Genomic DNA, 12,407 nt, shown 5'->3' with positions numbered 1-12,407 from the left:
AACTTTTAAAAAGACAGTCTATTAAATTCTTGGACCTACTCCTGCACTGAACCAACAATATACCTCTCCTCTTTCCTAACCCCTCCCTTCCTAATACTCTGTTTCACTCCATCTCTTATCCCCCATTGTACCCTAAAATTGATTACGCAAAGACTATCTTGTCCTGTTAAACTGGGGCTTTATTTTTTTACTCCTAAATCTACCTCCTCCTCCATAACTTCAAGAAACTGTACTATTGCCTAGCTGCTAGATAAAACTGTATTATTATTGTTATACTGTCTGTTTACACTTCCACTGTGGCTATGTTTTACGAAGAAACTGTTAGTAATTACTGTTAAACTGTTTGTTAGCACCATTACACTTAATGTACTGCTTACATATTACTTATATTTATCTTTTGGAGATTTTCTCCTCAGGTTTAGCACCATTACACTTAATGTACTGCTTACATATTACTTATATTTATCTTTTGGAGATTTTCTCCTCAGGTCTCCGCTGAAAATGGTCATCTACCCAGTTGGACTAACCCCAACAAATGTCAAATAAATAAAATACATGTCTCTAAGCTTTTGCTAAAGATGTCCTGGGTGAAGAAACAAATAAAAGAAACAAAACAAACAAATGTCACTTTGGGAGACTGGCACAGAAATACTGAACACATAAGGCTACTTTTGTTTTTGTTATGAACTTTATGAGTATACAGTTCAGTCAATCCTCTTGACCTTATGATATACAGATGAAAAAGAAACTATATATATATATATATATATATATATATACACACACACACACATATACATACACACACACACTATATATATATATATATATATATATATATATATATATATATATATATTTATGAAGGTGAACAAACTAAATTAACAGTGAGCCCGGTGATCTGTGGAGTCAAGCTGTTCTACTACACAAAATGGCCTATTCTTCATCTTGAACCAAAGGCACAAAAATAAAAGACTAGAAAAGCACAAAATATCTGTCTCCTACTTCCTTATCTATAAATGTATGAAAAGAAAGTTTTTGATTGGACATCTAGTATCTGTCGCCTACCTAATGTACCCGAGACAATAAATGGCCAACTTTGCACAAATATGCAATTATCCTAAATGTGTTCCTTAAAATATACCAGCTACCTCACTTGTTATAATTTTTGTCACTTTAGAAAACAAAGAAAAATGAGGGAATGAGGCAAACTCTGAGATTCACCTGCTGACGGTTCATGCTGAACTACAAAATCATGCCAAATACCTAGTTTTTGGTTGGCATCCCAACTCATGAAGCCACTATAAATCTCCTTTTATCAAAATAAGGTGATTCTTTTGTACGCTTGAAAGTCAAGAATTTACACTTAATTCCATATTCTTTTCTTTTGCCTCCAATTTCAAATGAGCAAATATTGTGTAAAAGCTGAAAGCATTAAAATCTACATAATAAACCTGCCTATACTATGTAAAAACTTATGCATATTGCTGAAGCATTGAGCAGATATTTTTTCTGTAACTCTAATATTTCGCAATATAACATTTGAAAAATCACTCTTCACCTTGTATTTTTCTTGGTTGTAAGATCTGAAGCATTTAAAATTCAAATGTCCCCTCTACATTTCTTTGTGATGCAAGACAGTAGTGTTTTATTTATGCAATGTTTTGCATTCTTTACACCTTGCTAGAAGATGAGAGATATTTCATGATGCAGAGCTGATTTTGAGTCAAAACCAATTAGTTTTAATATTGCTGATTTTGAGTGACAATTAACTCTATACCATAAAACATCTACCCTCCTCTTGCAAGGTGTAAAGACCACAGGACTGATTACTTTAAATGGTGGAGAGGAGGTATGGGAGGTACAGAGAGTTCTGACTCCACACAAAACAGTATTTAAATTCATGTTCAAATATCATTTTGAATGTTTGTTTTCGTTCTAGACTGAATTAGACAAAAACATTTTGACAACATATACTAGACCCATTAAAGGGGCTGGAAAGAATTTCTCTAAACATCCAATTTAATTACTTTAAAAATCAAAGACCGTCTCTACAAAGGTTCAGAGAATGAGACACCATACCTCTCAACCATACAGATTTTTGCAGAATGTCCAGATTTTTGCCTCATATTTTTAGTCTGTTTCGCATAAAATTGCAGTTTTATGGCAAATAATTGGCAAATCATTGAGGGTTGAAATCAGAATATAATGGCAGAAATTTGAATTTCAGACTTCACACCCTTCAGAAAATTCATGCCAATACAAAACTTATTCTATCAACATTCCAAGTTTGTAAGATCAGTATAAAGAGTGTCCCTATTTTTGTCCCCCATTACTTATGGCTTTGTCCAGACTTCTTGCTCCAAGAGGATGAGAGTTATGCAAGACATATTTGAAAGACTTTATTGAAAACACTAGCAATATGACCAAGTATTTATCATTACCTATTAAAGGGATGAAATATGAATAAATTCAGTTGCAAGAGCAACACATGAAAAATTCTAAAGAGTTTAAACAAGCAAACCAAAAAGTAATGCTCTAGCATACAAATGTCCAATCCAGTAAGACACAAAAATAAAGATGCTGGCATAAAACCAGTAATCAAACTTTTACAATCTAATGGTTATTTTTTTCTTTTAAAATTGTTAAAACATCAAATTCATTACAACATTAAGTACATATTTGATAGTTGTTACTATGGGAAGAGTTTTAGATATTTTAGCTAGCTGCTTATATGTGTTTAGTTGTTTAAATGCATGTTATGTGACTTGCAAATTTACATATACAAGTATTTTCACTATTTTCTATATTCTGACCTGAGGAAGCATCTTTGCTAAAGCTTGCAGCACTGATTTTATTGAATTTTGGATAATTGAAATGCATATCATGTTTGTCTGACCATTTTTTTAATAAGCTTAAACGAGCAATGAGTTCACTCAGTGTTCTGTGATCCAGTAGATGGTATGACATTTAATTTCAATGGAGATATGAAGGACCAGCGCTTTTCAGTGATAGTGCTACAAACTCCAAACTCCAGTCAGTCATAATTATACACTAAATTATTAACTACAGTATTTTTCTCCAAGATTACAGATGAAAAGTCAACACTGTGGACAATTACACTCAATCTAACAGCCACATACTGAGCAGTGAAAAGGACAGAATATCTGGTTGGATTTAATTCAGTAATTTTCCTCACGTAACAGAATACTAAATATTTTGTGCAATAATGTTTTACTACTGAGTGTTCAAAGGATGATCAAAAGGATTCCAGCATTACAGAATAGGAGTATTAATGTAAAAGATACTACTACTACTGGGGTATTACTACTATGTTAGCACAATTAATAAAATTTAAAATCAGACAGAAATAATAAAAGAATCAAATATGCCATATACAGCAGTGTGGTGAGCTCTCAGTTCTGGCAAGAAGGCCATGCATGCCCCGTGGATACCCATCCATAAGGGTTAGGATATGTATTAATATTTCATTAGTTTGGTTACTGAGTTCAGGTGAAGGACTGTCTTAAAAATACTGATTTCCCTAATTTCAGGATTGTGTGCCAAACTGGACAGTCATTAAGATCATTTCTGAATTTATTTAAGGGGTCAGACAACCTAATGTGCGAGTTTGTTCCACAATTCTGGCAATCTTAATTTAATATGCTACTGTTTAAGTCTAGTTGTAAAAACTTTTGCAAATTCAGTTCCTTGTTTCTTAGGGCACAATTTGTTGGATAAGGTTTTAATATCCAACATTAGTTGTATGGACTTGTCATAAAATGCTTTGTAAGCCAAAATAAATATGCTTCTTACATAAAGATATATTAAGCTGTATACATTTCAACAAATGCAGAACTCCTTATTTGACATGTCACTTTGTTTTAATAATTTATTGGTGATCCTTCTCTGTATTGGCTCTAGGTATTACAGCTGTGTATTACTGTAGATACACAAGTTACTGTTACATTCTAATATGGATCATATGTATGTTTTGTATAACCTTAAGACACCCAACATCCCTTGTAGTGAGATGTTTAACATTAGGCCGAATAGTTTTGTAGATCAGCTCTCATAGCATCAATATATTTAGTAAACCAGTAAAGACCCATCTGATCCATATTCATATAGCCCAGTTTCCATTTTAAGCTATGATTATGAAGTGAAGCTGATGCCAAAATTGATAAGATATGGACCAATGTCATTTTGTGGAGGGAAGGGAAACATCTGACAAAATTACTAGAACAATGATGATCCAGAGCCAAGCAGAATGTGAAAGAATATTGCTGCTATTAGTAAGTCTTGATGCACAGAAAAAGCATTTGACAGAGAAAGCTGGGATTTTACGAGTAAGAAAATGGAATCATTTGCATTTCTTGATACATTAATAAGGTTAATTAGAAGGATATATGATGGATTGGTGGCAAAAATCAAATTGGGAGGGTTCCTCTCTGCTAAGCTGTGCCTGGACAGAGAAACCTGGCAGGGGTGTTCTCTTCCCCCTTCTATTTGCACCATATTTAGAACCACTGACAAAATAAGAGACTCAGAAATTCAAAAGATATAATTGGTATGATGTTCAAGAAAATTTGGCTTTATTTGCAATTATTATTTTGTACCTGATGGAAGAAGAAAAGGACATCTCAGTGCTGTGGAACATTCTGACATGGTTCTGTTTTTTTTTTCTTTGAGATATAAAATTAAATAAGACAAAACAAACGCTATAGCTATAAGCTATAAACTATGCATCCACTCATGAACTGGTTCAGACCCATATTTAAATACTTCATTTTATCATGTCACCATAAGAGTATGGTTTTAAAGGATTAAGAACTGAAAAACTGGAAGCTCTTGCCTACAGATATGGCTAGCAAGTAACAAGCAGTAAAATGTCTTTATTCCCTTTAGTTTTACATACAGGTCAGGCATATTTTATCAACCACAGGAGAAGTTGTGGACAGTAATTAAAGAGTTGAAGGATTTTATTTGGGAGAGGAAGAAGGCAAGAATCAAGTGGCATAAATTAATCCTCCCAATAGAACAAGCAGGTTTAGGATTACTCTATTTGAAAGGATATTTTAGACCTATACAAATAAGGTTCTTATACTTAACCCAAGCAGAAAACTACAATTAAAAATGGAAAGGGATTATGACAAAGCACAGGGGGGCAATTCAGGTAGTAAGGAAGGAATGGGATTTTGGATGCAAATCCTTAAGGAGAACAACAGTCATACAGAATATTACATTCATAAAGTAACAAAGTATACCAAGAACTAAAGGCCAACATGGGAATGGAGAAAGACTGTTGATAGGAATGACTGCAATTAAGGGTACGGAGAATAGGCAAGAGGGGGGTGGAATTTACTGAAGGAAGCTGGCAAAAAAAACAAGTTATTGGGAACAAATAATTAAAGGGAAAGGTAATGGAAAGGGGAGAGGCCAAGAAGACATTTGGATTGCAGGCTAGTGATGGCCTTGCCTATCAGAGATTCACAGAGTATAAACAAAGAGAAAGGGATAGGGGAATTCTAAATGAAAGGCCTGCACTGGTTGAATTCTTAAATTGAATCTAGAACAGAAGCTGCTGTTAAAAAAAAGCATAATTAGAGCATATAAAATATTACATGATAAGCTATAGAAATCAATCAGAAATGGTCAGAAAAGATTGGGAAGGGAGACTAGATATGCAATTCACAAAGAAACAAGGTCATGAAGAAGATCAATGTTTATCTAAAAAGATGATTCAGCATTTTGGGAAAGATTACTCCGTTACATGCAATGTTGACAGCAATTAGGGCTACACCTTCAAGTTTGACATGAACTTATCCTTCTGAATTAAATTACTGGTAGAAGGATGTTAGTCACATATTCAGATGAATTTCTTCAACCTCCTGGTGAAAAAAAAGATTTCAGATTTATAAAGTATTCAAATGTATATACAAGTTTACTCATCTGTGTTCATTTGTTCACATTTACCAAATTTACATTAACCTCCTATGCTACTGCCCCTCCAGAATAAATATACTTTTGTTCTGTGGCAAATATCCTAAATAAGTACTGCAACAGTTCTTGTGCAAAAGTATCTATGCAACCACATATAAGCAAAAGTCCTAAATCTTCTAGAGATTGTGTTGCATATTAGGGAGCCATACACAAGTCCTCCCATGGTTTCTTTGTGAATCACCACAAATCAAAAGGCATACACTAAACAAAAAAAGGGGTTCAGCCACAACAGCAAAGCCAGAAGAATGGAACGGATTAAAAAGAAAAATTATTTTATTAAATGGTTAGTGCTTTTGCAGGGTTACTGCTTCTTCAGACCAAGATAAAACCACAATCTCAGAATGTAAAACTGTTGCTAGTGACCAATAGTGACGTGAATCTTTGCTGCCTAACTTGTCGTGCAGGCTAAGACATTCTTTGCTGGAACAAAGCAAGATCTAAATAAGAAGAAAATGATGCAACTTTCATAATCTGCATCAGGGGAACAAATATAAACAAAATAAAATTATAGAAAAAGGTAATGAAGGATTTCTGGGTACTAAACAACATATAGGTGATGACATCACCGTGATGTTATAAACAGAAAAAAAAAATCTAAGATAAAGAAAACATTGAAGAATGGCCTTTTCCTTTAAAGTAACAATAAGTAAAGTAATATTACCTGAGACAAATTGTTTTGTGTCTTACGGCTTTTCCCGGTTAGGGGTCGCCACAGCGGAACTCCGGTCCGTTAATGATTGGCAGTAGATTTTTACGTACTGGCTTGCCGGGCCTAACGCACAACCTTTCATCAAAGGAAGGCCCATTCACGTATGTCGCTACACAGAAGACGCTCTGAGAATCAAACGGACAACTTCTAACTGTGAAGCGACAACGCTACCGCAGCACCATAGGTTCATACTAGGCTATCTGCCCTAGGGCATTTATAAGCCTAGCCAGAGTGTGTTTGGCTTTCGCCACCCATTTTAAATTAATTTTGCTATGCCTTTTTTTTGAGGTTAGTATACTGTGCCTCTAACAGTGACACAGAAGTGATAGCCGGGGTAAACCTACGATCTCCCGAAACTCCCCAATACGAAACCACCACCGCAATACCACCGGAGACAAATAAAAATGTGAAATGGAGTTTGAATCAAGTTTGCATTTTACTACATAAGCATGTGCACATAAGGATACCCTCTTGCTGGACAATTTGTGTATCAGATAGCCCATGTAAACGTGAAAACATGAAAAAAAAAAATGATCTGGGTATCGTTGTAAACTCTGCACATAGAAGCCAGGCAGAACACATACGTACATGTCGGTCATGCATCACAAGTAAGCCTTCATTAAAAATCAGATTAGTAACACCGTGGCTCACCACACAGCAGTTTTTTTGCTGCACTGCCACAGATGGATACATTGAATACTAACCAAAAGTAAACATCCATTTCTGTGGGTATTTGCATAATCAGCCGTATCAGAAAAAAAGTTTTGCCTTACAAAATTTAGATTTAAAACTGCTGAATATAAACAAACACACAAAGCAGACTCAGGCCTACACAGGCATTTCAAAAGCATAGCTCACCATCTGCAGTGGGAGGCACACGTATGAATGTATACTTATATTTCTAACATAGCTTTCTCTTCAGATCAGTTTAGCACATCTTTCAGCTATCCAAATTTTAGCCTCGTAATTGTGTTTGTTTGTTCCCCATAACAAAATTGTGGATTTTAGAAAACCATTGAGGAATGAGATTTGCAAGTAAGGAGAAACATTTAAGTTTCAGACTTGCTGTCCTTCAGAAAACGCAAGCTAAAGCACTGTCATTAGCATTGTCATTCTACCATCTTTCCAAGTTTATAAGAGAAACAATTAAACTCCGTCCTTGATTCTGAGCCATCGTCCCCCATTATTTTTGGCTTTGTCCAGTTTTCTTGCACTTTGATGTTGAGGGTATCGCAGTTTAATTTTCTGTCAATAATTCAAATCCCACTTCAAAAGTTTAGCATTACATGAATCATATTTGTACTGCCCTTGACATGACGTATTCATGACAATGCTAATAATTAAGTAAAAATATACATTAATATAAAACACTAACACAACCAGAGCGTGTGCGCGTGTTTGTTGCTTTTACCAAAGCTATTTGTGTAAGGAAATGTATGACTGGCAACTATAATTTCCAAATCCTTCTAAAAAAAAAAAACTTTTGTGCCCCTCAGTTTATTTTGACCTTTGAAATCATGTCTCTTATTGCCCTTGGCCACACTACACCTTTCTGATACTTCTCATCTCAAAACTATTCATTCTCAAATTTTGCTTATTGATAAAACAACCCTGCACTTCAAATATTTTCTTCATGTCCAGTGTTTTTAAACAAGTTGTCTCCACACACAGACTTCACTTCTAGGGTCGCCAAAATACGTTTTTATTTACCTCTGCAAAAAAAAAGGAAGTTTCGAAACCGTGTTTACTTGAAATTTGGCTACAATACGATTTTCTATACAGTTTATGAATTCATTGTAACTGCTTTCCCAACACAGGAGTTAAAAAAAAAAAACAGAATACCGTTAGGGCTACAGCATGAAGAGATTTTTTTCCGCAGAACAGCACCAAAATGGGCAGTTACGTGCTGCAAAAGGGGACAAGTTTGGTTATTTTAGAACAATTAAATGTTTTCTAACTTTTTAGTGTTACAAAAGAAGACGATAATTATTGTGCGTCTAAAATAACGTGGCGTGAAAGAAACTAGAATTTTTACTTTGGTAACAAACGGGGCTGCGTTGGGGGGGCATAGTCATGTCTTTGTAAAACTGTCCTGGTTTGGGACGTAGAAAATCCCCCCCCCCCCCATATCCATTGTTGTCGTTATGCAAATAGAGGTGTGTGTGTACACACCACAGGATGCTAGGAAAGCCTTTAAATAAAGAGAACTCCAACGATCTTATTAAGCCATTTGGATTTACAATTAAGTTGCCATAAATAAAACTGAAACAGAATTCCTAGTATACTAGCCGGGGGCTTCCTACCTGTTTATGGGAGGGAACACCAATTACCTAGCAAGACATCCGAGAATCAAAGTAACTAATCCTCACTTTTCATGTAACCAGTTACTTGTCAGATAACGTTCTCTTATTGTCTCTGTCCTTGAAGGCACCTGAATAAAGGCAAGGACGGACAGAAAAAAGGCAGCAATTCAATCCCCTCCCTAAAAAAGATTGGAGATGTTGCTTACTGTGTTAAGCAGAGCAAGTCCTTACCACATGCCAGGTAACTACACATGAACCTATGAGTCTCTTAAAATAAAAGACAATTAATTTTGTTTAGCCACTCTGCAGAAGGCAAGCAGCTAAAGCTAAAAAAACTGTCATAATAAATATATTTTAAATGTACATTATCTCGTCTGAACCGCCTGCGTTCTCTACTCACTCTGTACATTCACTTACATGTGATTTTGCCAAATTAAATTAAGCGTACCACTAAAATAGGAGCATTTCCCTTCTGGCACCCAGGATCACCATCCGGAAATCAATCCTGTTAATACTTCAGTAGCTACTGCATGCTCTGTGAAACTTGGGTGAATCATTGACATTGTAAAAACAGCGATCCAGTGCCATTGCGGAAGTTGGGACTGTTAAGTCGGAGTCCGTTACTTGCAAAGACCACTGCCAGTACAAAAATTGCTAAGACATGTTCGCCCCACCCTTGTTTTGTTTTTCTTAGAGAAAGAAAGAAAAAAGTGGAGCCCATCCCCAGTCACCCACCCCCTTTTCATACACAAATAATGCTATCTAAATTAGATCAGAGTAAGGAAATGAGCTGGGGCTAAAGGTCGTCTTCTTCTTACCTGACCGTTAGAACTTGGAGCTGCAGCAACAGCCTCAGAGATTACTTGAGTCCCCATGCAACTTAAATTAGTATTATTCTTTTAATTCAGTTCTCAGGGTTAATAAAGGAAAACTGAATCTCAGAAAGTTCTGCACTTATCACTACACCTGGAATACAGATATACAAATATCAAAGGGATCGTATTTAAAACTCATAACAGTCAGTAACAACTGACATGTCCCTAGCAACAGACATGCGACCACCCATAACATTATCATTAACACGTATCAATACTTACCTGTCCAGCCACAAATTATCTAAGTCATCCCGACCCGTAGCAGTTAAACTAGACGGAGATGTGTAAAATGAGCACGTTTCCACCTCTTGGAAATTGTTCCAGTACATCACAAACCAATAAAATACTGAAGTAAAAAAAAAAAAAAAACGGATACAAACTGTCCCCAACAAAACAGACTTGGTATATATATATATATATATATATATATATATATATATATATATATATATATAACTCAGTGAATCAGTTTGATAAGTAATATCCAATGGCAGACAGTTAGTTTGAGCAGATTAGAGTAATTCACATGTACATAAAGTGTTGTGCATACATTAGTTCTAGTTATCCTATCACGTATCCTATCCCCAACACTCACACGCAACAGTTATAATTACAATATTTAAAAAAACATCTTGAATCTGAAAGCAGACTGTAACCCTCATATCCCCACAGAGAATTATAAATACCAATCACCCACCAGAATTAACAAAAAAAGTCCAAAGTAGGAGGCTCCAGGAAAAAGAAGGTGCGCCCCTCCCCCACGGATCCCCTCTGGTCCTTACCCGGAATGTAGATCTCTCCGCGCTCCTCGTCCGGGAGTTCGCTCCAGTTCCGGGCTCCCGGGGCCACACACGCTTTCTTCACCAAGAAGGCTCGTGGCATGATGTTTCCTCAGAGGCAGCGCCACACAAACTAACCGAATAGTTCTTATAACGTTTTCTTTTCCCCGTTTTCAAATTCCACACAGCACACCTAGGGAGGAGATAACCGTTCGCCAGACAGGTACTGCTGTTGACGAAGGTAGGACACAGTAGCCCTCCAACAAAGTTCCAAAACTTGGGCCAAACTCGGTGTTCGTGGCTCGGTGTTCCCGTTTAGGTACCCTACAGCATAGCTAATCATTCGCTTCGTCCACCTACAGGTGAGGACCCCAGCTACTTTGCCGTTACTTATCGAAAAAAATATCCAGCGGGAGTAAGAGACCGTCTAAACTGAAACGGAATAAAGCAGGAAAGGGAAAAAAAGGTGGATGGCGCATGCGTTGAGAAATAACGGTGACAACCACCTATCTGATACCTGCGGAACCGGTTTTCATTCCGCTTCAAGGTGGATCCTTAGAAAGAAAGAAAAAGTTGACTAGCTACACCCACTGTTTCTAACTCACCTCTTGGTTTCTGTCTGCACTGCACTTTGTGACTATTCAGTCATATTGATGACATCAAAATGAATTTCATAGCTTTATTATTATTGGCTTCAGTTCACAAAATCCGATTTACTGAGCTCGCCAAGTAATACGGCTCGACGACCGTCTCTTGTTGATGAGAGCGTATCATGATTTTCATTACAGCAGCAAACTTAACACTATTAATTCTTTGGCAAAGCGCCTGACTTCCCCAAAGTATAATATAACAGTAAACTAGGTGTATGATGCACAGCCACCTGTTCCTCCTTGCTGTTTTCTTTTAAGCAAATGGACGTATTACCCGTGAGGAATTATTATTATTATTATTATTTACACTGTTTTTTGTCTAGTAACAGGAATTCATAAATAGTGGTCAGATAGCTTAGTAACAGTCCCCGATTTTCAGGGATGTCCCTGATGTTGACTCAAATTTCAACTCTGCTCCTCTCTTAATCCCTTCTAAACTGGTGGTTTTCGAGAAAAGGTAGTGAATTGCACTTAATGAATAATGGCTATATAGTTATAGACTTCTTTTACTTCAGTAAATGTTTGCTAAGTTTCTTATTCTGTCAATGTCTCAAGTTAATAATCATCATCATCTTCTTTCGGCTGTTCCTGTTAGGGGTCGCCACAGCAGATCACCTGTTTCCATTTCTTCCTGTCCTCTGCATCTTGCTCTGTCACACCAGCCACCTGCATGTCCTGTCTCACCACATCCATAAACCTTATCTTAGGCCTTCCTCTTTTCCTGTTACCTGGTAGCTTCATCCTTAGCATCTTTTTCCCAATATACTCAGCATCCCTCCTCAGCACATGTCCAAACCAATGTAATCTTGCCTCTCTGGCTTTGTCTCCAAACCTTCCAACCTGGGCTGACCCTCTAATATACGTATTCCTAATCCTGTCCACCCTCGTCACACCCAGTGCAAATCTTAACATCTTTAACTCTGCCACATTCAGCTCAAACTCCTGCCTTTTTGTCAATGCCACTATCTCCAACCCATATAACATAGCTGGTCTCACTACCCTCTTGTAGAACTTCCCTTTTACTCTTACAGGTACTCGTCTGTCACAAATCACTCCTGACACTCTTCTCCACCCACTCCATCCTGCCT

At 36.6% G+C, this 12,407-nt stretch overlaps 1 protein-coding gene across 2 annotated transcripts in view; it reads right to left on the bottom strand.

Annotated features, from left to right (window-relative positions):
* The window catches only part of OVOL1 (ovo like transcriptional repressor 1), a 176,637-nt gene extending 165,412 nt beyond the window's left edge, over nt 1-11,225 (bottom strand). The window contains exon 1 of one of the 2 annotated variants that reach the window (XM_044069177.1): nt 10,673-11,225. In XM_044069177.1, coding sequence (XP_043925112.1) covers nt 10,673-10,772 — 100 coding nt within the window. In that variant the 5' untranslated portion in view covers nt 10,773-11,225. Of the gene's footprint in view, nt 1-10,587; nt 10,646-10,672 lie in introns of those variants that run through there. The other variant, XM_044069178.1, reaches the window with a different exon arrangement.
* Between the last annotated feature and the right edge of the window lie 1,182 nt (nt 11,226-12,407).

This window comes from Protopterus annectens, chromosome 4.part0 (genome assembly GCF_019279795.1).
Source record: "Protopterus annectens isolate FY-2018-M chromosome 4.part0, PAN1.0, whole genome shotgun sequence".
NCBI lineage: Eukaryota > Metazoa > Chordata > Ceratodontiformes > Protopteridae > Protopterus > Protopterus annectens.
Note: the sequence above shows the minus strand (reverse complement) of the source record. Positions and strands in the feature narration are given on the sequence as shown.